This window comes from Triticum dicoccoides, chromosome 5A (genome assembly GCF_002162155.2).
Source record: "Triticum dicoccoides isolate Atlit2015 ecotype Zavitan chromosome 5A, WEW_v2.0, whole genome shotgun sequence".
Lineage (NCBI taxonomy): Eukaryota > Viridiplantae > Streptophyta > Magnoliopsida > Poales > Poaceae > Triticum > Triticum dicoccoides.
In genome coordinates, this window is record NC_041388.1 from 283886925 (window position 1) to 283911390 (window position 24466).

Consider the following 24466-nt stretch of genomic DNA (forward strand, 5'->3'; position numbering starts at 1 on the left):
ACATCTTACTATCAATGCACTGCATTGTTCAACGAAAAGAAAAACACTCATCTACTACTATCAACAGACAGCAAATGTAACACTTGTGATCACCCTTTATAAAAATCTCATCTTAGTCCAACCGTCTCAACTGCTACAACTCAGAGGAAGAGAAAAAAGAGCTACAATGGAACGCACCACCTTGATCATCACACAACAAAGACAGACGCTTCATTTGTCTCACAAATTACAATCTAATAAAATACATGGCCGCATCTTTTCCTACACAAGGCTAATGGCTGTGCGGGATGCAGGCGCGGCAGGGCCCAAGCCATTTAGCTGGTCTGCATCGCTTCCGAGTGGTACTTGTCCAAGTCTGCGTCTAGATCATTGGCAGAAACTGGCTGACTGCCACGCCCTCCCCTCCCTCGCCCACGCCCAACATCACCGCGCCCTCGACCACGCCCAGCAGCACTACGCCCGCCGAATCCACCTCTGCCCCGAGGCCATCCCCGACCACCATCACCGCCCCTTCCACGTCCGCCACTGCAAATATCCAGTACCACTAGATATGTCACTTGCTCAAAATCTTCCAAAAGAATTTGCGCAACACGATTGAAAATGCATATATGACAATGCAAATTGAACAGGGTGATTAAAAGAACTAACTTTATTTTGACTCATACTTGTGAGAATCGCTAATTGAAGTGTAATCTTTTTGACAAGCATATTTGGTTCCTTTGCTAGCCCAAGAAATTTGCAAGGTTAGGAGCTTAGGGGGAGCTAAAAAAAAAGTCCTTGCTGCCATGGGCAAGGCAAAATATTTGCCTAATCGGCCCTCCCTATGGGCAAAGTCTGCTTGCTCTCCCTTTGGTCATGTTTTGGTCCTGGTCCTGGTCCACGTCCTGGTGCACACGCACGCACTCATTTTAAGCCCCCAAGGCAATAAGGACCAACACATACCCTTGCTTCTCAAAGTTATTGCTCATGTTGGCTAGTTTCGCTTGCCTCAGCCCTCAGATAGCAAGTTGGGCAAATAAACAAAACAATGCTGAACTTCGAGACACAGTAATGCATTAGAAGTACCACAACATACAAGATTTTACTAGAAATGAGGCAGGCAAAGGTAACTCATGCCTTGCTTGCACTTTGGACGATGAAGACAGTCCAATTCCACAAATTGTCAAACTAATGACACGCTAAGTTAGTCACTAACTACACAATACATGAATACTAACCATGTTAATGAATCTTTAACAGCCAGTGGCAGCTGCTGCCTAATTGTGCAAACGCTAATCAACCCAAAGGGTAAGGAACTAAGGATTGTGCTTAGAAGACAGTTTTAGCTTGACAGTAATTTAGACAAGTAACAATTTTAGCAGTAAGAAAATTCAGTAAATGTGATATCTGCTACTAACCTGTAGGAAGGAATGAAGTTTCCTATCGTCGGGGTATTCAAAGTAAAAATAGCAGGTGGTGGTGGTGCCTCAATATTTGTTCCAATGACCTCAATTTTCATAGGTTTGCCGTCAAGCTGCACATTGTTGTACCTCTTTAGAGCAGCTAGAGCATCTGATTTCCTTGAAAATATAACCTCTGCAGTTCCCTGGCGAATGGAGTTACAGTAATGAGGTGATCTGTGAGCACTCAAACTACGTGAAAGGTGTTCAAAGGCAGATACTGCAACAAAGTTGAGATGCGTAAGGGCTAAATAGTAAATACCTTTGATCTTCCACTCTTGTCGTAGTTAATGGAGTACCTCTTGAGATCGCCCACCTCAGCAAAGAGTTCCTGGGCAAATTAAGCAGCATGTTATAGAGTGACTTAAGAGAATCCCCTGGTTGCTCTAAAGGCGTGGAGCTAAATAATTCGGAGCCTTGTCTACTCCCAATGCTTTACGGTGGTATGGTTGGACAGTAAAAGAACAATATGAATAATGGAATTGGATTCCATAGATGGCGTCGAAAAAGAGCTAAATAATTGATAGCCTTGTCTACTACTTCTTCAGGATGAAGATGTGGATTGCGATGTTATCCTACTGTCGAAACCAAGTTAAAGGTATGCTGAGATGGGTAACACGCACAGGAGAACAGGGACTGCTATTCCTAGGGTTCTAGGAGGAGGAGGGTCTAGTGGTCTTACCTTGATGTCCTCGTTGGAGACGTTGTAGTCGAGGTTGGAGATGTACAGCTTGGTGCCCGTTTCGACCCCGGTCGGCGGCGCCACCATGGCCATCACCTGGGCGTGGGCATGGGCATGGGCCTGCTGGGCAGCATATGCAAAAGCCGCCGGCGCCTGTGCTCCCCCGACCCCCCGGAAAACAGAAGGCAAGTTTAGATTGAGTGAGCTCCGGATCTCTGAATTAGGAGGAGTAGTTCACCATACCGGGGGCGGGAAGTTGAATTGGTGGTAGGGCGCGGCGGCAGCGCGGGTGGCGGCGCGAGCCTGGAAGCGGCGACCGGCGGGTGCGGGTCCTCCCGACGCCGAGCCCGAGCCCGAGCCCGAGGCCGGGTTGCGGCGGCCACGGCCGCGCTGGGAGGAGGACTTGTTCTTGGAGATGAGGTCGTCGAGGGACATGTCCAGGGCGTCCGCCATCTCCCCCAACCCGGAGATAGATTCGCACGGCGGCTGAGGCGGCGGCGGCGGAGGAGGAGGATGGAGTCGTGGGGGAGGAGACGGCAGCGATAATTAATTGGCACACGAGAGAGAGAGAAGAAGAAGAAGCCCGGTCTGCATTGGGCCGGGCCGATCTACTACCGCCGGCTCGAGACGGGCTGGGCTGGGCTTCTACCGTATGTATCGTGTCATCTTCTTCTTCCTCTTTCCGAGGGGTAGGGAAGGGATAACTTCTCCAGCTTCGCCATTGACAACAATCTATCCGCGATTCAATCAAATACGTAGGAAACAGCAGCAGCAAGACCAGCAATCGGCTCCTCGAGAACCAGCGAGGAGGAGGATGAAGTCCTTCAAGAAGGAATTCACCCTGGGTAGGCATGCTACCTCCTCCTTTTCTTTCTGAATTATTATCAGTCTGCGTCTCGTTCGGGCGCTGAATTTGCTGATGGATGGATGCAGAGGAGAGGGCGAATGAGTCGGCCGCCATGATCGCCAAGTACCCCGGCAGGATCCCCGTATGTACCTCTCTCTCTCTACTCGCTGCCCCAAAACTTAATATACTACTCCTAGCTGCTACAGTACTAATTAGGAATAGGGTTCCGGAGTCCCGGGCATACTAGATTCGCGAACGACCTCTTTGATTGATTGAATTGAATTGAACTGAACTGTAATTTGCTTCCTCCTGTACATAGTGTGGTCCTGTGGTCCGGCTCAAGATATAAGCTTGACAGGTGAGGGGAAATTGAAATAATTCTACCAAATTAGCTTTTACTGTACTTGTCAAGTTTTTCAGCTGTGCTAAATTTCAATGGGGGGTCAGGAAGTTTGTTGGAGCCTCTGTAAACCACAAGGTTAAGTGCTTACCTTGAAATCCATAACCAGGGTGTTTGGAAAAAATAAAATAAAAGAAAAAAGACCCAGATATTTGGATACATGCCTACTATTAAAGGGGAGTTGGTGCATTCTCCTGGACGAGACTTGCCTGCTCCCCGTGCGTGCGCCCATCCGTGCTCCCGCGTACGTGGCTTGATTTGATTGGAACAAAATAAAGGCCGGCCCCCCCCCCTTAAAATCAGAGGGAGGAGATGATTAGATTGGAAAGGAAAAAGGAAAAAAGACAGACGTAGGATGAAGTGGGAGCAGGGATGGGAGCATGGGGAGGGAGCAGGCAAGCCAGGTCCCATTCTCCTCACCTCCTTTCCCCTACGTTGGAGTTTTTCTGTCCATGTCCCCCCTCCTTGGTTTGGAATATTCTAAATCAAAACAGTACTTTCCTTTTCTTGTCCTACTAAAAACCATGTCCTGCATTAACTCAATCAAATCTTGCCAAAAGCATGTCCTGCATTAACTCAATCAAATCAAATCTTATCAAAACCTCAACTAAATTAGAACTTTCTTTGCCTTCTCTTATCCATATCTGTATCAATTATTACCAAAATCTCAACTAAATCAAAAAAAATCTTGCCTCCCCGTACACATACTCAAATCGAATTAAATCTTAACAAAATCTAGAATATGGTGGATGTAAGGTATGTGTCGGACATGATTTGTGTTGAACCATTAGAATATTTATGGCCCCGTTGCAACTCACGGGCAATTAGCTAGTACTAGTAAGTGCGCACATGCAACACACGTTAATATTTAGGAATATAATAATTGCATGCGAATATTAGGTATGCTATTATTTGTGTGTTAATCTGTGATTAGTGCAACGCCATTGGAGCAGTCTAGGTTGTTGGATTAACTTAGTTCGATGGCCGAGATCAATTGGATCTGCCCCTTTGGGTCTTTTTATATTGGTATAGATGATATAGTGAAGCACCAAATTTGAGAACTGCACATCCATGATAGTACTAGCTAATTGCATGTGCGTTGCAACGGTGACATACATATTCTAGTGGTTCAACACCAATCGCGTCCGACATATACCTTACACCCACCATATTCTAATGCAGGATTTGATTTGATTGAGTTAATGCGAAAGATTTGATTTGGTTGGCCGTGTCCGACATATACATGGAACGATTTGATTTAATTGAGTTATGCAATTATCTCACACCCACCAACGGGGGTGCTCCAAAAGATTTGACTTGATTTGATTGCCTATGTCCGGCATATAACTGGATTGATTTTATTTGGTTGAGTTAGTGCAACTACCTTACACCGACCAACACGGGCCCTGCAAAAGACTTGATTTGATTTAATTCAGTTAATGAAGAACATGGGAGAGGGGATGCTTCACCAACGGACGTATGACCACCAACTCTCCTTTAATAGTAGAGATTTATGAGGTTAAAGAATGCATATCCATGACACATATGTAAATGTTCATATGTGATAATAAAAGTAATAGGACCCTGCTTCGTTGGTAGCATCGTAGGTGTTTTGCCATTTGATTTCTTCATTAATAAGGTTGGTTCTGCCAAAGCTGGCCACATTTTAACAATTTGTCTTTCAGCTTGTTTTCCCATCGTAAGCTGATTTGTTCGGCATTGGTGCCTTCGGCATCGTGTGGAACACATATTAAGGTGGTGTGCATCGATTGATGCAGAGTCTGGGGTGATCCTACATGTGCCTTTGCATTTCTAAGTTGTAGTGATTGTGATTGTAATTCTTGTGTTAAACAAGTTAATTGAGCTCAACTAAATCATCCCAAAGGCCAAATGCCTAATTCCACAATTCAGAAATCGCCATGCAAAGAGCAACACCCGAGCTACGAAGTCAAATCTCATATCACTAGTCACCACACCTCAAAATTGATGGGAATTGCAGCTAGCAAAGTGAGCAACGAAACGAGCAACTGGCGAGCGTGGTAGGGACCCAAGGACAGGAGAACTCGTTTCTGTCGGACTGTGGCCTTGTCTGTTGCCAACATGGAATGCGCCCTGTCCCTGAAGAAACCCATGAAATGACTATCTTTTGCCTGAGCAAAGCGGACTGCGTGCATGGGGCCATGTCTGGCTAGATAAAGCCATCACCGCTCGATGCAGCACACCAGTGAGCCTGGGCAGTAATCACCCATGGTTGCCATGTGCTTGCTCCACCCCTGCTTTATTTGTTGTCAGTTGTCGCCAGACTTTGTAGTTGGGAGAAGTGCAGTGCTACTGTTCCATTTTATGCACTTCATTAAAGATACCACTGTGGTACTGTTCCATTTTATGCACTTCAGTAGTGATAGCTGAACACATATACAGCCCCATAAACTTAGAAACTGCAGTGTGCTTGTGCGAGGGTTTTTTTTGTCGGACGGAATTTCTGGTAGCCGGAACTGCCCTCCCCCTCCACAAGAAACATTGTTACCGGTCAAAAATATTTGGTTAAATTTGAATTTAGACGTTCAAAACTACATCAAATATGTTGAGGTAAAAAAGAATAATGAGCTGCCACTGGGAGGATTTGAACCCATGACCTAGGCGATAGGGACGATTCCAGCTGACCATTGAATCGTCCTCTACTTCTCCTGCAATATATGGTAGAAATGTACTTGTTCTGTCCTTAAAAAAATGAATTCAAAGTTCATTTGAATTTTTTCTGGTAAAATATCTAGATTCCCTGTTACCGTCGGTAACCAGACCTACCGTTAACCCTCCAATAGGAAAAATATCGATCAGTAAAAAAACCCTAGTTTGTGCTGCTTTTATATGTGTGTTCTTGCTGTCAGAAGAGACTATATGCGTATGGAATTTGATGCCAAGACATCTTTGTTGGTTGTCATGATTTTTTTCATGCTTGGCGACATACTAAATAGACTTTGAGATGATGAATATGGAGAAGTAAAACAAAGTTGCTATTTCTCACCCAACCCACGAGTCATTCTACTCTCCAGAGATTTACTCAAACTGACGGGATTTGAGCAACTTCTAGACTCTGACAAAAAAACATGCATTTCCCTCTCCGTTGTTTCTCTTAATCAAATGTATCTCTGTTTGCATATATGCTGCTCCAACATTATGCTCATGTTTGCATTTGCAGGTGATTGTTGAAAGGTTTTCGAGGAGTAAACTTCCAGAAATGGAGAAGAGGAAGTAAGTGTATCTCAGAGACCAGATATATGCATGATATGTTAAAATTCTATGTACCAGATTGATAATTGCTTGTTTGTGATTGCAGGTACCTGGTTCCGTGTGACATGCCAGTTGGGCAGTTCATTTTCATCCTGCGCTCCAGGTTACATCTGTCTCCAGGGACGGCGCTTTTCGTGTTTGTGCGCAACACCTTGCCCCAGACCGGTGAGATTTAATTCATGCTGGTGTTGCACATAAATCCATCTGTTTGTAAGTTAATACTAATTTGTTAACAATTTTTTCAGCTAACCTGATGGGTAGCGTGTATGATTCGTACAAAGATAAGCAGGATGGCTTCCTCTACATGTGTTACAGCAGCGAGAAGACATTTGGGTGACATCTGCCTGACTGCAATTCAGCGTAGTGCACCCAATCCCAGTGTACATATGTGACATCAGTCTCTTGTTAAATGTTAAGTTGATCAGTAGCAGCCTCTGCTACAATCTCTAGTTTATTTTACTTGCACGTTTCATATCTGTATTGCTCCCGGCAAAAGAAAAAAAACCCTGTATTGTTGTATCACCGAAGTAAACTTATTTCCCTGTGCATGATGCTGCTTGCGAAGTCCTTTGGCAAGGATGGGCGTATATATGAATAGAAGTGTTGATTGTGATGAAGTAAACGCCTCCTGCTGAGCTGTTGACATTACAAAGCTCATGTGCCTACATGCGTCATTGCTTAGCTAACGAGCTCTGTCATCGTCATATTTACACGTTGTCCACTCGTTTCAAAATGAGTTTGCTTGGAGTAGCGATTACTATAAGAGTTGTCTTGGAGACCGTGCACATGCCTACGATGGTCGTCGGCGTGGTAGGACGCGAATGGGGATTTGTAGCCCACGAGTAAGAAATGTGATGGCAATTCTAAAATTGAACTTCAAATGTGGTGGTTTTCTACGATTTTCACTTCAAGGCCGGAGTAGGGTAGCCCCTTGGATGGCTGATTTGGTCGGCATGGTATGGACTGAACCTGGATTTACAAAGAAAACATATGAGCTGCAAAACGTTTTATCTTCTAAAATCAGCTTTTGATCTAATACTGATGTCATCGTGGTTGTCCTCTTGGCGTGTGCACTTGTGAATCTCACTTCTCTGTGCATCACGTCGCCAACAGCGGGGCCGAGCTGACGCTAGCTCATTATGCTTTTAATTTAACTTTTTTTATATGTAGTGCGAGCATACTAGGATGTGATGGAGTTCCCTTTTCCTCTTTTGAGACACGGAAAGTCGTGGGGGTCGGATGACATGTATAGGCCGGTCGGCCAACATGCGGTGCATGCATGTCGCCGGGAAGTTAGAACAAGACAACGAAATCGGTGCACTAGGAGGCGATCCATGGATGAAGAAGTGTATAGATACGAGATACGTACTCATCATTGACTAATCTAGGGCCAGTTCTTTTGGGCAATTCTTCCAGAATTGACCCCCTCCCCAGCTTCTCCCAGAATTACCACTCCATTTTTTCTTACAATTCCTAGCTAGTTAAGATCTAATTAGCTAGATATTGTAAAAAAAATTGGAGTGGTAATTCTGGGAGAAGCTAGGGAGGGGGTCAATTCTGGGAGAATTGCCCAAAAGAACTGGCCGCTAATCGCGGGAGCCTCGGCTTACCTTTGCGCTGAGCCAATCGTCGACTCATATTTTTATTGTCTTCAGTCAGTCATGTGCCCGCCTTGTCCTTGTGGACAAAGCAGAGCTGCAGAGATTCATACTACATTCATGATTTATAACTTGGAGAAATTTCGACTTCAGTAGAGTCAACGGCACCATAGGTCAAGCGAGTTTTTTTTTTTATTGAAAAAGAGAGAGAATATATGGTCCGGTTGGCTGGCTGGTTCATCAGCGAAGGAGAAGAGGGTGGTGGCGAGGAAGCTGGCTAGCTGAGCTAGATCGAGGTGATGAGCAAGGTGGAGATGGGTGAGGAGGAACAAGGACAAGATGGTATAGCAGTGGATGATCCGGAGAAGAAGGCGTCGGCTGCGAGCGGCAGGCTGCAGCTGCCGTCGTCGTCGTCGTTGAGGGAGGCGCTCGCCTCCACCTCCTCCTTGTCCCTGCGAGAGCAGCACCACGACGAGGAGGCCGAGCTCAAGTGGGCGGCCATCGAGCGGCTGCCCACCTGGGACAGGCTCCACACCTCGCTCCCTCTCAATGCCGACGGCGCTCGTCCGCCGGAGCCGGTGGACGTGCGCCGGCTGGGGGCGGCGGACCGGCGGGAGCTGGTGCACACCCTCATCGCCGACATCCACAAGGACAACCTCCGCCTGCTCCGGCACCAGCGCCGCAGGATGGACAGGGTCGGCGTACGGCAGCCCACGGTGGAGGTGCGGTGGCGGAACCTGCGCGTCCAGGCCGAGTGCCAGGTCGTCGATGGCAAGCCGCTCCCCACGCTCCTCAACTCCGCCGTCTCCACGTTCTCGGTACGTGATTCATTCGTTCATCTCGCGGCTCTGCTCTCCGTCTCGCCACCTGTTCGCTCAAGTGCCACGGTTGCCATCTGCAGCTGCTCACCACCATGCTCGGCTTCAACCGTAACCAAGAAAGGATCCACATTCTAAAAGATGTCACCGGCATCCTCAAACCTTCCAGGTGAGCTTCCTTCCTTCCTCATCATCAGTATGCAAATGCAACACCAAACTGAATATGTGTGCACATGCAGGATGACCCTTCTCCTTGGACCCCCAGGCTGTGGCAAAACCACCCTTTTGCTAGCACTTGCTGGAAAACTCAAGAAAAATCTCAAGGTATATGGCTATATACTCCGAAGTTCTTTATCAAAAAATATACTCCGCAGCTTAGCTGACACTTATGAGCTCTATGTAGGTTTGAAAGTTCAGGCAGAAACAGAGAAAATACTGTGTGCTGTGTGTTTCAGTACTTCCTTTACTTACATAATAGTATGCATGTGTGGGTGCGTAGGTAACAGGAGAAATTGACTATAATGGTGTCAAGCTGCAAGATTTTGTTCCAGAGAAGACAGCAGCTTACATTGGTCAGTATGATCTTCATGTCCCTGAGATGACTGTCAGGGAGACGCTCGACTTCTCTGCAAGATTCCAGGGCGTTGGCAGCAGAGCAGGTATTTTCCTTTTTCTGGGACCTGGTGAATTAAATGTTTTTTAGGGACAGCAGGCAACTAACTAATTGAAGTAAATTACCAATTCTATCTACTAAACCAAGTGCTCTCAATTTCTTGTACACAATAGAAATTATGAAGGAAGTCATTAGAAGGGAGAAGGAGGCTGGGATCACCCCTGACCCCAACATAGATACGTACATGAAGGTAAATACTGACCTATTTTGCTATAATGTTGTAACATATCTGAGTGCGCCCACTGGAACCAAACCTGATACAACATCTTTCTGCCAAGTGCCATCATAATTTTTCAGTGAGATTCTTTCCTATTGATTCTTAAGATAAAAACAAAGCATATCATGTGTGTACAGACCAGTTCAGTTTAGCTACAACATTTATAATTGCTATGCACTTTTTTTGTAGGCAATATCCGTGGAAGGTTTAGAAAGAAGCATGCAAACAGACTACATTATGAAGGTAAACAATGTTCAAAGAATAATTCACTGGTTCCAGTGCCCGATGTTTTTCATGTGCATAATCTTTTCTTGCCTCGCAGATAATGGGACTCGACATATGCGCTGATGTACTAGTAGGAGATGCCATGAGAAGAGGTATTTCAGGCGGTGAGAAGAAAAGACTAACCACAGGTGAATCTACGATACATATGACATTTTTGTTAGATGTGTATAGTCCCTTTTCGGTATATCCCCATTGTATAAGGGGTTTTCTGCACTTTGATACACATGTATATGTAATGGCCTTTGGCCCTCAGTAAAGCTAAGTTGCTCATTCCTAACATGGTATCAGATGCTTAGGTTACTCTCCCTCTCCCGCACGATGCAACTCCGTGCGTGCTCCACCCTTGTCGCCGCCGCTGCTAGCCTCCGCCCCTAGCCTCCGGCCGTCCTGCTGCCCGCTTCCTTTCCAACTGCGCTTGAGCTGGTCCGACTACTGCCCGTGACTGCCTCGTTCCTGGGCTGCCTCATCCCAGCCCCGTTCGGCCGCCGCGTCCCCAGCCTTGTCCGGCCGCCGCTGCTGCCGCCTTGTCTGGCCGCCGCCGCCGCCCGGTCCGCTGCCGCCGCTGCCGGGTCTGCCGCCGCCGTCCGGTCCACTGGCGCCCCTCCGGTGCCCGTTCAGCCGCCGCCCGGTCCGGTCGCGGCCCCGTCCTCCTTGGTGCGGCCCGGCCCCGGCTCTCCTCCGACTCCCTCCGCGCCCTGCCTCCCTGGCTGCGGGAGGGATTCTCTCGATCTCGTTCGCTCTCTGGTTCGAGCGGTTCCCTCGATCCATATCGAGCGGAGGATGCGTTGACCAAAAAAAAGGAGACTTTCCCATGTCGTCTCCGGGCTATGTCGCTGTCCCTCGGTGCTTGGTGATCTTCGATGGCACCAACTATGCTGAGTTTGTGGGCTTCATGCGCATTCATATGCGTGGCCTTCTTCTGTGGGGTGTTCTTTCTGGCAAGGTACCCTGTCCGCCATGCCCGGTTGCGCCAGTGGCCCCAATCCCACCAGTGCCACCGGTCCTTGCTGCTGATGCTTCTCAGGCTGATCGGGATGCTGCCAAGGCTCTGGATGATGCTGCGGTTGATGCTTATGATCAGCAAGTATCCGCTTATTCCGATGCTCTCTTTGTGTACCGGGATGATCTGTCAGCTTACACTCAGTGGTGCAATGATGATGCTCGAGCTGCTGCTGTTCTCACTGCGAGTGTCCTCCCTCAGTTTGCTTCGGAGTTCATGGGACTTGGCACAGTTGCAGCGATGTGGTCTTATGTCTGTCAGCGCTATCAGCCCTCTGGTGATGCTCTCTATCTATCAGTGGTGCGTTAGGAGCACGCACTCCAGCAAGGTGACTCATCTGTTGATGAGTTCTATTCACAGTGCTCTGCCATCTGGCGTTAGCTTGACTCTCTTCGGACAGTTGTGTGTGGCACCTGTCGTTGCTGTCAGACTACTCGGTCTGATCTGGAGTTTCAGCGGATCCATGAGTTCTTATCTCGTCTCCGCTCTGAGTTTGAGCCCAGACGTGCTCACTTGCTTGCTCGTGGTCGTGTTCCAATCTCGGAGGTGCTTCCGAGCTTCGTGCTGAGGAGACCCTCCTTCGCTCTGCTGGTTTGCTGGTGGTCCCGTCTGTGTTGGCTGCTCGGGCCCCTGTGTCGTCTGCTCGGCTCACCACTCCACCGCTCCTCCCCACACCTTCAGGGGGGTGGGTCGCCCTGCCTATACTGAGAGGGGTCGGTCGCGCCGTGACACCTTCTGTGGCTACTGCTCTCGGCCAGGTCACCCAGAGTCTGATTGCCGTGAGAAGAAGCGAGACCAGCGGCGCTCCTCTTCCAGTGGGACTCCCGGATCTTTCTCGACTCCGTCACTCACTGACCAGGACATTGTGAGGCTCAAACGCCTCTTGGCTTCCTCAGGCTCTTCGTCGACTGGTTCAGCTGCTGCTGTGACTGCATCCACTTCTCCACCACCGCAGCCGTCTACACAGTCAGGTACATCTTCGTGGGTTTTGGATTCTGGAGCCTCCTTCCATATGTCTTCTGACTCTTCTGTCTTGTCTTCTCTCCGACCTCTTGATTCGCCTGTTAATGTTCTGACCGCCGATGGCACACCTCTTCCTGTTGCTAGTCGTGGTCTTCTTTCCACTTCATCTTTTTCTGTTCCTAGTGTTTCACATGTTCCTCGCCTTACCATGAATCTGTTTTCCGCTGCCCAACTTACTGATTCTGGTTGTCGTGTCATTCTTGATACCGACTCTTGCTTCATTCAGGATCGTCGCACCAAGGCTTTGGTTGGTGCTGGCCCCCGGCGCCGTGAGTCAGAGGGCCTTTGGGAGGTTGACTGGCTTCGTGCTCCTTTCGCTGCCACCACTCCTGCCAGTTCCCATGCTCTTGCTGCCTCTTCTTCTGCGTCCTTCCAACAGTGGCATCATCGCCTTGGTCACCTCTGTGGCTCTCGCTTGTCTTCTTTAGTTCGTCAGGGCCTCTTAAGGTCTGTATCTGGAGATGTTTCTTTGCATTGTAATGGTTGCAGACTTGGCAAACAGACCCAGTTGCCTTACCCTACCAGTGAGTCGGTATCTCAGCGTCCTTTTGACTTAGTTCATTTTGATGTTTGGGGTCCTGCTCCCTTTGATTCGAAAGGTGGTCATCGCTACTATATCTTGTTTATTGATGATTTCTCTCGCTACACTTGGCTCTACTTCATGAAATCTCGTAGCGAGGTTCTCTCTATATACAAACGTTTTGCTGCCATGGTTCACACCCAGTTTTCCACGCCCATTCGTACCTTTTGTGCTGACTCCGCTGGTGAGTTTATCTCCCAGCTGTTGCGTGGCTTTCTTGCGGAACAGGGTACTCTTGCCCAGTTCTCGTGCCTTGGTGCTCATGCTCAGAATGGCGTTGCGAAACGTAAGCATCATCATCTACTTGAGACGGCTCGTGCGCTGATGATTGCCGCTTCCCTTCCGCCTCACTTTTGGGCTGAGGCTGTTTCTGCATCCACCTATCTCATCAACATTCAGCCATCGACTGCTTTGCAGGGTGGTATTCCTATGGAGTGTCTCACTGGACGTTCTCCTGACTACTCAGCCCTTCGTATGTTTGGATGTGTGTGCTATGTCCTTCTTGCCCCACGAGACCACACCAAACTGACTGCTCAGTCGGTTGAGTGTGTCTTCCTTGGCTACAGCGATGAGCACAAGGGCTATCGCTGTTGGGATCCTGTTGGTCGTCGTTTGTGCATCTCGCGTGATGTGACTTTTGATGAGTCTCGCTCTTACTACCCCCGTCCTTCTTCCTCAAGCTTCTCTGTGGACGATATTTCCTTTCTTCTTCTCCCAGATACACCCGCTATGTGCCTCATGTTTCACTTCCTCCTTCTGCACCTCTCATTCCTTCTTATTCCCCACCGACACCATCTTCCCCATCCAACTCCTCCACATCTCCACCATCATCTCCCGTCCGTCGCCCTCTCTCACCGTTTCCTCTCCACTATACCTGTCGCCCTCGTTCTGAGGATGCTTCTCCTGACGCGCCTTCCACCTCTGGTGCTCCTTCTTTCACGCCTCCCCCGCTTCATAACCTCCGTGCTCGGCCTCGCCCCCCGCCTGATCGCTACTCTCCTGATCGGTACGGTCTCTCTGTTCTTGCTGAGCCCACTTCCTATCGGACTACCATGACTCAGCCTGAATGGCAACTTGCGATGGCCGAAGAGCTTGCTGCCCTTGAGCGCTCAGGCACATGGGATTTGGTTCCTCTCCCTTCCGGTGTTCGTCCCATCACCTGCAAGTGCGTCTACAAGATTAAGACTCGCTCTGATGGTTCTCTTGAGTGCTACAAAGCTCGTCTTGTGGCCCGTGGTTTTCAGCAGGAGTAGGGACGCGATTATGATGAGACTTTCGCTCCTGTGGCCCACATGACCACTGTCCGCACTCTCCTTGTTGTGGCTTCTATTCGTCATTGGCCTATCTCTCAACTTGATGTCCAGAACGCCTTTCTCAATGGCGAGTTGCGTGAGGAGGTTTATATGCAGCCACCACCGGGGTACTATGCCCCTGATGGTATGGTCTGTAGACTTCGGCGCTCCCTCTATGGTCTTAAACAGGCCCCTCGTGCCTGGTTTGAGCGCTTCGCTTCTGTGGTGACTGCCGCTGGTTTCTTGCCCAGTGATCATGATCTCGCGTTGTTTGTTCACACGTCTCCTCGTGGTTGAACTCTTCTTCTTCTCTATGTTGATGACATGATCATCACTGGTGACGACTCTGAGTACATTGCCTTTGTTAAGGCTCGCCTTCGCGACCAGTTTCTCATGACTGATCTTGGTCCACTTCGCTATTTTCTTGGGATTGAGATCTCCTCGACCTCTGATGGCTTCTACATCTCCCAAGAAAAAAATATTCAGGATCTTCTTGCTCGCGCTGCTCTCGGTGATGAGCGCACCGTTGTGACTCCTATGGAGCTCAACGTTCAGCTTCGTGCCTCTGATGGTGACCCTCTTCCTAATCCCACTCGCTATCGTCACCTCGTTGGCAGTCTTGTCTATCTTGCTGTTACGCGTCCTGACATCTCCTATCCTGTCCACATCCTGAGTCAGTTTGTTTCAGCCCCCACCTCTGTCCACTATAGTCACCTCCTCCGTGTTCTACGATATCTTCGTGGCACGATCTCTCAGCGCCTTTTCTTTCCCCGCTCCAGTTCTCTTGAGCTCCAGGCCTACTCTGATGCTACCTGGGCTAGTGATCCCTCTGATCGACGCTCGCTGTCTGCTTACTGTGTCTTTCTTGGTGGCTCTCTTATTGCCTGGAAGACAAAGAAACAGACTGCAGTTTCTCGCTCGAGTGCAGAGGCTGAGTTGCGGGCCATGGCTATGTTGACGGCTGAGGTGATCTGGTTACGGTGGTTACCTGAGGATTTTGGTGTGTATGCTACTACCTCGACTCCCTTATTGTCAGACAGTACTGGTGCTATAAGTATTGCGCGTGACTCGGTGAAGCATGAGCTCACCAAGCACATCGGTGTGGATGCCCATTTTGTGCGTGCTGTTGTGCAAGATCAGACTCTCGCTCTTCACTATGTGCCTGCTGAGTTACAGTTGGCTGACTTCTTCACGAAGGCACAGACTCGAGCGCAGCATACCTTTTTCCTCTCCAAACTCAGTGTTGTTGATCCACCATGAGTTTGAGGGGGGGTGTTAGATGTGTATAGTCCCTTTTCGGTGTATCCCCATTGTATAAGGGGTTTTCTGCACTTTGACACACATGTATATGTAATGGCCTTTGGCCCTCAGTAAAGCTAAGTTGCTCATTCCTAACAATTTTCACGATGGTTTTATTATCTCGACTATAATCTTGTAAATGATATTTTTGCAAGATAAATAAATAGTTAACTGTGCAATTCATTGACTAAAATTCCTTAACTGCATACCGGGAGATATGCACCTTTTCTGCTGGCTAATTTATTTTGTTGATGCTTTTTGTACTTTATTATTACCATGAAGTAATATGAAGCTCTCGCCACAGCAAAGGTAACAACAGGGTTATGGTAAACAATAAATTTCTGTTGTGATGAAAGCGCACAAGCCTGAACGAATCAACTTAACATGATTTTTCTCTACTTTTTAGAATGTAGCTAGTAATGTGTTATATTCAGTTTATGTAATCCCAACCTCAATTTTGGTCTATATAGGATAAATAATAGCATAAATGATTCGATACTGGATGCTTAATTTTTTCCACTTGTAAAAATGTCTTACAAGCAGGAGAGATGATAGTAGGACCATCAAAAGCGCTTTTCATGGATGAAATATCAACTGGGCTGGACAGTTCTACTACCTTCCAAATTGTTTCTTGTCTCCAACAGCTAGCTCATATATCAGAGTCTACCATACTGGTCTCACTCCTTCAACCAGCACCAGAGACTTATGAACTTTTTGATGATATTATCTTGATGGCTGAAGGACAAATCGTTTACCATGGCCATAAGGGCTACATTATGAGTTTCTTTGAATCATGTGGATTTGAATGCCCCGAAAGAAAAGGGAGCGCTGACTTCCTTCAAGAGGTATTTAGGAAAATACTGATTTACATAGTCTGAATTACTCATGTCAAAATAAGCGTCAATAGCATCTAGGAGGTCAGGTAAGCATGTTTCACCTTGACATCTAACAAAGTGTAAGATTTATACCTATAGTTTTGATGTGAATTCAATGAAAGTAAACAACTTATTTGTACTCTTTCTTACAATCATAAGGTAGTCCACTCTTAACAACTTATATATTACATAGGTCCTGTCAAAAAAAGATCAGAAACAATACTGGAGCCGCAACGAAGAAGGATATAATTTTGTTACAGTTGATCAATTCTGTGATAAGTTCAAAGCATCTCAAAGTGGTCAGAATCTTGCTGAGGAGCTTTCGAAGCCGTATGAAGAATCTAAAGGACATAAGAATGCCCTGTCCTTCAGTATCTACTCATTATCCAAGTGGGATCTACTCAAGGCATGTTTTGCACGGGAGCTCCTTCTTATGAAAAGGAATGCCTTCATCTACATATCAAAATCCATTCAGGTAAGCAAGTTGAGGCTATCTTTTGGAAAAAAAAATGTGATTGATGCATGGAAATTTTGTGCCTAGTTTTACAGTGTAAATTGTGTTCTAGTCTGTAAATGCAGAATCCTCAAATTACATGCATTATGCTCAGTATTAGTTACCGATTGAAATATTAGCAAAACCTAGTAGCAATGTGATGTAATAAACTTCTTGTGTTACTAAGGAGGTCTGCAGGTCGCAATAAAGCTTTCGCACTAAAAGTTGAGATCTCTGTTACACTTTCAACTCTCAAGTGAACTGCAGCATTAATATATATAGTACCTCCTCGGTTCCAAATAACTTGAAGTTTTAGGTTTATCCTAATTCAAACTTCTTTAAGTTCGACCAAGCCTATATGAAAATATACCAACATCGACAACACCAAATTAGTTTCAGTAGATTCATCATAAAATTTATTTTCATTCCATAAAGAAGTTTGACTTAGGACAAACCTCGAACTTCAAATAATTTGGAACGGGGGGAGTAGACAATAAAGGTAAAGATTGATGTCGTATGTAGCTCTAGTTGTGTTCAAATGCGAAATATTGTAGGATTAGGCCATTAGGGACTATGCGCTTAACACAGGGTACATGGACTAGCCATCTTGTAGTACTTTCTTCTACACACTGAGAACATTGAACTCTCGGACCATATAGAAGTCTACAGAAGGAACTTTCCCAGTATGTCAGCATCTTATTCTACATTTAGCTCCTACTCAGTGTGCAACTTCAGGACTTCAAATGCTCGTGTGCTTATATCATTACCTACACTAGCGCCACAGCTATAGGGTTTTTGGTTACAGTATTACTCCCTCCGTCTCAAAATAAGTGACTCAACTTTCTACGTACTTTGTACTAAAGCTAGTACAAAGTTGAGTCACTTATTTTGGGATGGAGGGAGTATTTGTTACAGTTTTCATTATAAAAATCGATGGAATTTACAGCTATGTCATGTTGCACTTTTCTCAACATGCCCTCCATAAGCTAACGTATGTATTTGTGCACTGCAGCTTGGATTACTTGCTGTTATTACTGGGACAGTATTTCTGCGCACACGTATGGATGTTGACAGAATTCATGCTAACTATTATATGGGTTCACTCTTCTATGCACTCCTGCTGCTGATGGTGAATGGATTTCCTGAGCTTGCCATGGCAATTAACAGACTGCCGATCTTCTACAAACAGAGAGATGACTACTTCTATCCTGCATGGGCTTATGCAATACCATCTTTTATCCTAAAGATTCCAGTCTCTTTAGTTGAGTCAATAGCTTGGACAACAATATCCTACTACCTGATTGGCTATACCCCGGAAGCATCCAGGTAATGTTATAATTATGTTGTAGAAACTAATTACCTCGTGGGATGGGAGCACTAATTCAACTACAACAACATTTCCATTGAGGAATTATTACCATTCACCCAACTCGAGTCATTCAGATGCGGAGTATAATCACCCAGTGAAAAATAAAAGATTCTTGCCAGTGAAAATAGTCCAAAATACAACATTGTTTATATTGGTTTTGCTGTGATCTGGTGTACTGTAGTCAAACATGAAAATCCCTTATCTAACACTATATTTACTTTTCTTTTAGACTTTCTTTCAGCAAAACTTAGGTTTTTCAGCTGCAATACTTGCTTTGTGGTAACATGCACGATTGTTGTGTTTAGATTTTTCTGTCAGCTCCTCGTCCTCTTCCTCATCCACACAGTAACTTTATCAATGTTTCGATGTGTGGCCTCATACTGTCAAACAATGGTGGCTGGTTCAGTCGGTGGTACAATGGCATTTCTAGCGACCCTTCTGTTTGGGGGTTTCATAATTCCTCGCTGTAAGACACTCCCGTATTTTCTTCCCACAAAAAGAAAACTCTCCCATTTCATATTGCTAACAAGAGACGAGTCCTAATTTCTTGCAAACGTAGGTTGTCCTCAATTATTAAACAAGAATCGCTAACATTTTCAGTGCCGCATTGCTACAGCATTTATGCCTAATTGGCTAAAGTGGGGATTTTGGCTTTCTCCATTGTCATATGGTGAAATAGGCTTAACTGGAAATGAGTTTTTGGCACAAAGATGGTTGGAGGTACACTTTGGCATACCGAGTATGAATTAATTGAAGAAACATGCAATATCAAAGGACACTAAAATTTCTATGTTGATAGATCAAGATATCTGGTGTGGCACTTGGAAGGAGGATCCTAATGGATCAAGGGCTAGACTTCTCCAGCTATTTTTACTGGATCTCAATTGGAGCATTGCTTGGGTTTACATTGTTGTTCAATGTAGGCTTCGCCATAGGCTTGACCATTAAAAAGGGTAAGTGTGACATGGCCGATATTGCATTAAGCTAAACAACTTAAATACTAGTATAATATTCTACTGTAACAGTGTCGCATGAATTGTAAACTCGATTAAGCATATGCTGGAGAAGTAAAACATTGGAAATGGAGCAAAAATAATTCCATTCATAAGAACATTCTGTTTTCTCTGGTTAGATATGCCACCTACTCTGACCTCCTATGAGCCTCTCAGTTCCAGGAACTTCTCGAGCCATTATCTCTCGCAATAAGCTTACCACATTTGATGGAAGAGACCAAGATAACAATGCGGAAAATAGGAGGCCTAAGTTACAAGCAGAGACTGCTTTGTCTCCAAATAGGACTGGTTAGTTGAATTCTACACCACACAATAGTGTCAATGGAATATAATCTTAATTTGACCTCAATAATTAAATCTTGTGCAGGGAGGATGGTATTGCCTTTCACGCCCCTTATAATATCATTCCAGGATGTCAACTACTATGTAGACACCCCTGCGGTAATTCAAATATAGTTAGAACATCTGTGAAAGCATGACCGGAGAACTTAGAGCCATACCAAGGGCTGACCACTAATAGGTAAGTATTTCTTCATTGCAGGAAATGAGGGAGCATGGTTACATGGAAAAGAAACTACAGCTACTCCACAATATCACAGGAGCATTCCAGCCAGGGGTTCTCTCGGCACTCATGGGGGTTACTGGAGCGGGAAAAACAACACTCCTTGATGTTCTTTCTGGAAGGAAAACTGGTGGTGTTATTGAAGGGGATATAAGAATAGGAGGGTATCCTAAAATTCAGCAGACTTTTGCTAGGATATCAGGCTACTGTGAACAAACTGATGTCCATTCCCCACAGATCACACTGGGTGAATCGGTTGCATATTCTGCCTGGTTGCGCCTTCCACCAGAAGTTGATGCAAAAGCAAGAAATGTGAGCTATGTTTATCTCTCTTGTTGAAAATACAATATGGTATTGGAGCCAAGAGGTCTCGAGTTGAAGACCCTGCCAATGCAGTACTAAAATTTATATTTGTGGCCTACATCAATCCCATGTCTAAGGCCTAAAGGAGCCTAGACCCGAGAGGGAGTGTTGAAAATACATTGCCTGCCTTACTCCGTCAGTTTGGACTTTTGGAGTAACTAGTTAGAGCATTAATTCAATATCTCTAACGAAAGTAAAGCTACAAATACGTGAATCTATATAAAAAGAATAAATGTGTAGTGTACAGGGTTTGCATTCTTGTATTCTAGTCTCATATGTGGTTGGAACAGTTGAGACAAAAATGTGAGCTCACCCGTATTCCTTTCCCTCTCAGGAATTTGTGAACGAAGTTCTTGAAACAATTGAGTTGGACGAAATTAGAGATTCTTTGGTCGGAATACCAGGGGTAAATGGACTATCAACAGAGCAAAGGAAACGGCTCACGATTGCAGTCGAGCTCGTGTCTAACCCCTCGATCATATTTATGGACGAGCCAACATCAGGCTTGGATGCAAGGGCAGCTGCTATTGTCATGCGTGCAGTGAAGAATGTTGCAGACACAGGTCGAACGGTTGTGTGCACCATTCACCAACCAAGTATCGATATATTTGAGACATTTGATGAGGTAACTACTTTATATATATACCCCTCTCCGGTATTCTCATTCTAGGCATCAAGAAATATTTTTTTTATTACTCCCTCTGTTCGTTTTCATAAGACGTTTTGGACAGCTAGCTTTGAACTGTTTTGGGTACTGCCTGAATTGTCTAAAACGTCTTATAAAAGTGAACAGAGGAAGTAATAGAAATGGTAATTTTCCAGGTATATTTAATCCAGTGTAGATCTATCATATGTAGTATTATAAGGTGATGCATTGGATAAGAATGTCAAAAATCAGTTTTGATTAAATCAAACATGAAGTAACCAAGTGCAATGGAACTGTGAAGCATTTGTTCACCTTATACTGAAATAATTGGAAGTAGCCATGGAATAAGTTAACTATTAGACATGGAATAAAATTGGTTGCTACCTCAGATAGACCCCTTAACACTTTATCGGCAGGAACTGAAAGTTATCAAGCCATACTAACAGGCTACTTAAAGAACCCCAAATTAAGTCCGATACAGAGCCTGCCTCAGACTAAAGTTTTTGAGAAGCTAACAGTGATATTACCGAAAAAGGCTTTCGCCCCGGTTAATAAATAAAGCAACCACCAAGCAACAAGTACCAAGGTAACAATGGAACACAACACACACCGACACAAAGCCGCCGCAGGTAGGGTCCAACACACACAGAATAAACACACACAGATCCAAGTTCAGCTGTGGGCACAGCATAACAAGCCCAGCGCAAACTCACTACGAAACGTCCCAAGGCAGCGGCGGCGGAGCACGAAGGCGGCGATCTAATCTGGTTCCGGAGGTGGCGGGGGAAGCGGTGGAGCCAACCGGAGAGCCATCGCGCGAAGCTGGGTGATGATGGAGGTGATGGCGTCTCTCTCCCTGGGACGGCTAAGCGAACGCCAAAGCTGCAAGTAACCAGACCATTTGAACAAAGTGTCAGTAGCACGACGAAGAGGAATATGCTGAATCACAAGTTTATTCCTAACAGTCCACAACGTCCAGGCAAGGACCCCAATGGTCAGCCACCTAATGTGGCGTAACACGGGTGGGATCGCCTGGAGTTCGGCAAAGAGAGCGGGGAAGTTGTTGTGGTCCCAGCTTCCACCCACAATCTCGCTGAAACAGCTCCATAGGAACTGCGCGAACACACAGGAGAAAAAGATATGGTTTGAGTCTTCTTCGGTCCCGCAGAGCGGGCAAAGCCCATCTCCAGGGCCATTGCGTTTCAAAACCTCAACGCCAGAGGGGAGGCGGCCGCGAATCCATTGCCACAAGAAGATCCTAATTTTGAGGGGGAGGCGAATCTCCCAAATGGAGGAGAGCGCCTCATGGCCAGGAGAAGGGGCGATGGCCAGGTATAGAGATTTGGTGGAGAATTGACCGAAAAGCTCAAGCCACCAATTTGCACGGTCGACGTCTGTCGTGAGATCAGGCTCGTGGAGTGCAATCAAGTCGAGCAGCTCCTGCCAGTCCGCGTTCTCATCCAGGCCAAATGGTCGCCGGAACGCAAGTTGCCCAAGGTCAGCAAGGGCGGTCGCCACCGAAATACGAGGGGCAACCGCGACGGAGAACAAGTCTGGGAAGCGGGTTGCAAGAGGCGTGTCTCCAACCCATCTATCAAACCAGAACAACGTGGCGGAGCTGGACCCGATCGCTATCGAGGTCCCGATCCGGAGGACAGGGAGGAGCTGAATGATGGATTGCCAGAACTGAGAGCCCCAGATCGCTGGCAAAAGGCGAGAGGCTGGCCACGGAGGTATTTCTGCTGAATAATGTGGAGCCATAGGCCACCATCTCCGTTGGCAATCCGCAAAAGCCACCGAGTCAGGAGGGCAATATTCATGCGCTTGGAGGACATAATCCCGAGTCTGCCCTGGTCATGAGGTTTGCAGATCTCAGACCACCTAACCATGTGGTACTTCTGCTTATCACCCTCGCCGGCCCAGAAAAAACGCCCCTGAACAGTGGCAATCTCGTGGTGAAGGGTCTCCGGAAGGCTGTAGAAGCTCATGATGAATAGAAGAAGGCTAGAGAGGGATGAGTTAATGAGCACCGTACGAGCTGCTTTCGAAAGCCACTGACCCTGCCAGGGCTCAATACGGTGCTGAAGCTTCCCCACGGTGGGGCGCAGCTCAGCCACCGTAAGCCTGGAGTCGCTAATGGGGATCCCCAAATAAGTCGTGGGGAAGGACCCGAGCTGGCAATTAAGCCTATCCGCAATGCTCTGCCGCTCGTCTTGGGCGTAGCCCAAGACCATCACCTCGCTCTTAGCGAAGTTGATCCTAAGGCCAGACATCTGCTGGAAGCAGAGGAGGAACTTGAGGTTCGAAATATCACTCTCCAACCCCTCCATCATAATGATGGTGTCATCCGCATATTGGAGAAGGGAAAGCCCGTTTCCCCCAACTAGATGCGGCACTATCCCCTTAATGTGACCTGCCGCCTTGGCCTTATCTAGGATGGCTGCCAGAGCATCGACAACCATGTTAAACAGGAGTGGGGAGAAGGGATCACCCTGGCGAACCCCACAGAATGTGTGGAAGAAAGGGCCGATCTCCCCATTGATGTTCACCGCGGTGCGTCCCGAGGATACCAACTGCATCACTCGGGTTATCCACCTGTCGTCAAAGCCCTTACGGAGTAGGCATTCCCGAAGGAAGGGCCAGCTAACTGCATCGTATGCCTTGTGGAAGTCCAGTTTCAAGAAGACTGCCTTGAGGTGTTTGGAGTGCACCTCATGGAGAGCTTCGTGGAACACCAAGACCCCATCAAGGATATACCGGCCCTGAATGAAGGCCGACTGGTCCGGATGGGTTATCCAGCCGGCAATAGGGGCCACCCTAATGGCGTACCCCTTCGCGAGGATGCGGAAGATGACATTAATCACCGTAATCGGCCGGAACTGTCGGATGTCCGAGGCCCCAGTCACTTTGGGGGTGAGTGTGATCACCCCGTAGTTCAGCCGAGCCAGGTCAATGGACCCAACAAAGAACTCGTCAAATAGGGCCATCACCTCAGGCTCGATTACCTCCTAGAAAGTCTGAAAGAATTTTACTGGGAGGCCATCTGGGCCGGGAGCCGAGGCGGGGTTCATGCCCTTAATAGCCGCCCAAACCTCCGCCTCCGTGAATGGGGCTGTGAGGGATGCGTTATCCTCAGGCGAGACGCATAGCTGGGCCGGCCAGATATCAAGCGCCAGGGCAAGACCTCCCCGAGGGGGGGCAGAGAATAGGTCTCTGTAGAAGCCGTCTACATGAGCTCGGATGTCCTCCGGTCGCTGCAGGAGGGACTCTCCGTCCCACAAGAGGGGGATGGAGTTACGGTGTCTACGGCCGTTAGCGATGGCCTGGAAGTAGGCAGTATTGGCGTCCCCCTTGAGGACCCAATTCTGCGTACCGAGTAGGCGCCAGTATGCCTCCTCGTCAGTGTAAATGACTGTGAGCTGGTCTTCCAAGTCATACCTAAGCATCCATTCGTCTGCTGAGAGGCCCGCGGCGTCAGCACGTAGGTTGAGGGCCTGGATGCCCTCGAGAAGGGCTTTCTTCCTCTCACGGATGTCCCGGCCCACGTTGGCACCCCACCCTTTCATAAACTGCCGTGACCGCTTGGCGTAGAAATGCCAGGAGTCCACGGCGGACAGAGCACGTGGGGCGCATTCCGCGCCTCGCGCCATCGGGCGGCCACCGCAGCGGAGAAGCCCGGTTGACGCAACCAGAAGGTTTCG

General features: G+C 47.2%; 3 protein-coding genes across 3 annotated transcripts in view; 2 read left to right on the forward strand and 1 right to left on the reverse strand.

Annotated features, from left to right (window-relative positions):
- Nucleotides 1-77: 77 nt before the first annotated feature.
- LOC119301049 (THO complex subunit 4A-like) lies at nucleotides 78-2674 on the reverse strand. Its single transcript, XM_037577952.1, has 5 exons — nucleotides 2365-2674; nucleotides 2122-2274; nucleotides 1702-1770; nucleotides 1398-1585; nucleotides 78-525 (listed from the first exon to the last, which is right to left on the reverse strand). The coding sequence occupies exons 1-5, from the start codon at nucleotides 2572-2574 to the stop codon at nucleotides 315-317; spliced, it is 831 nt and encodes a 276-aa protein (XP_037433849.1). The 5' UTR covers nucleotides 2575-2674; the 3' UTR covers nucleotides 78-314.
- A 116-nt stretch (nucleotides 2675-2790) lies between these two features.
- Nucleotides 2791-7276, forward strand: LOC119301051 (autophagy-related protein 8D). Its single transcript, XM_037577953.1, has 5 exons — nucleotides 2791-2966; nucleotides 3055-3110; nucleotides 6568-6620; nucleotides 6706-6824; nucleotides 6905-7276. Exons 1-5 carry the CDS (start codon nucleotides 2936-2938, stop codon nucleotides 6994-6996), a joined length of 351 nt encoding a protein of 116 aa, XP_037433850.1. The 5' UTR covers nucleotides 2791-2935; the 3' UTR covers nucleotides 6997-7276.
- Nucleotides 7277-8265: 989 nt separating this feature from the next.
- Nucleotides 8266-24466, forward strand: part of LOC119301047 (ABC transporter G family member 41-like) — a 22215-nt gene continuing 6014 nt past the window's right edge. The window contains exons 1-17 of the mRNA XM_037577950.1: nucleotides 8266-9075; nucleotides 9159-9244; nucleotides 9315-9399; nucleotides 9575-9734; nucleotides 9862-9938; nucleotides 10155-10208; nucleotides 10288-10378; nucleotides 15988-16289; nucleotides 16513-16794; nucleotides 17825-18138; nucleotides 18487-18647; nucleotides 18798-18901; nucleotides 18981-19134; nucleotides 19351-19482; nucleotides 19562-19635; nucleotides 19736-20068; nucleotides 20454-20744. Coding sequence (XP_037433847.1) covers nucleotides 8557-9075; nucleotides 9159-9244; nucleotides 9315-9399; nucleotides 9575-9734; nucleotides 9862-9938; nucleotides 10155-10208; nucleotides 10288-10378; nucleotides 15988-16289; nucleotides 16513-16794; nucleotides 17825-18138; nucleotides 18487-18647; nucleotides 18798-18901; nucleotides 18981-19134; nucleotides 19351-19482; nucleotides 19562-19635; nucleotides 19736-20068; nucleotides 20454-20744 — 3219 coding nt within the window. The 5' untranslated portion in view covers nucleotides 8266-8556. The remainder of the gene's footprint in view (nucleotides 9076-9158; nucleotides 9245-9314; nucleotides 9400-9574; nucleotides 9735-9861; nucleotides 9939-10154; nucleotides 10209-10287; nucleotides 10379-15987; nucleotides 16290-16512; nucleotides 16795-17824; nucleotides 18139-18486; nucleotides 18648-18797; nucleotides 18902-18980; nucleotides 19135-19350; nucleotides 19483-19561; nucleotides 19636-19735; nucleotides 20069-20453; nucleotides 20745-24466) is intronic.

Bases quoted from the DNA above. Each gene is read 5' to 3' on its own strand.
- LOC119301051 (XM_037577953.1), top strand. From the start codon at position 2,936: ATGAAGTCCTTCAAGAAGGAATTCACCCTGG. The intron at 2,967-3,054 runs GTAGGCATGCTA...GGATGGATGCAG, and splicing joins CAAGAAGGAATTCACCCTGG to AGGAGAGGGCGAATGAGTCG. The intron at 3,111-6,567 runs GTATGTACCTCT...TTGCATTTGCAG, and splicing joins AGTACCCCGGCAGGATCCCC to GTGATTGTTGAAAGGTTTTC.
- LOC119301049 (XM_037577952.1), bottom strand. From the start codon at position 2,574: ATGGCGGACGCCCTGGACATGTCCCTCGACGACCTCATCTCCAAGAAC. The intron at 2,275-2,364 runs GTATGGTGAACT...GGGGGAGCACAG, and splicing joins AATTCAACTTCCCGCCCCCG to GCGCCGGCGGCTTTTGCATA. The intron at 1,586-1,701 runs GTATTTACTATT...TCCATTCGCCAG, and splicing joins ACAAGAGTGGAAGATCAAAG to GGAACTGCAGAGGTTATATT.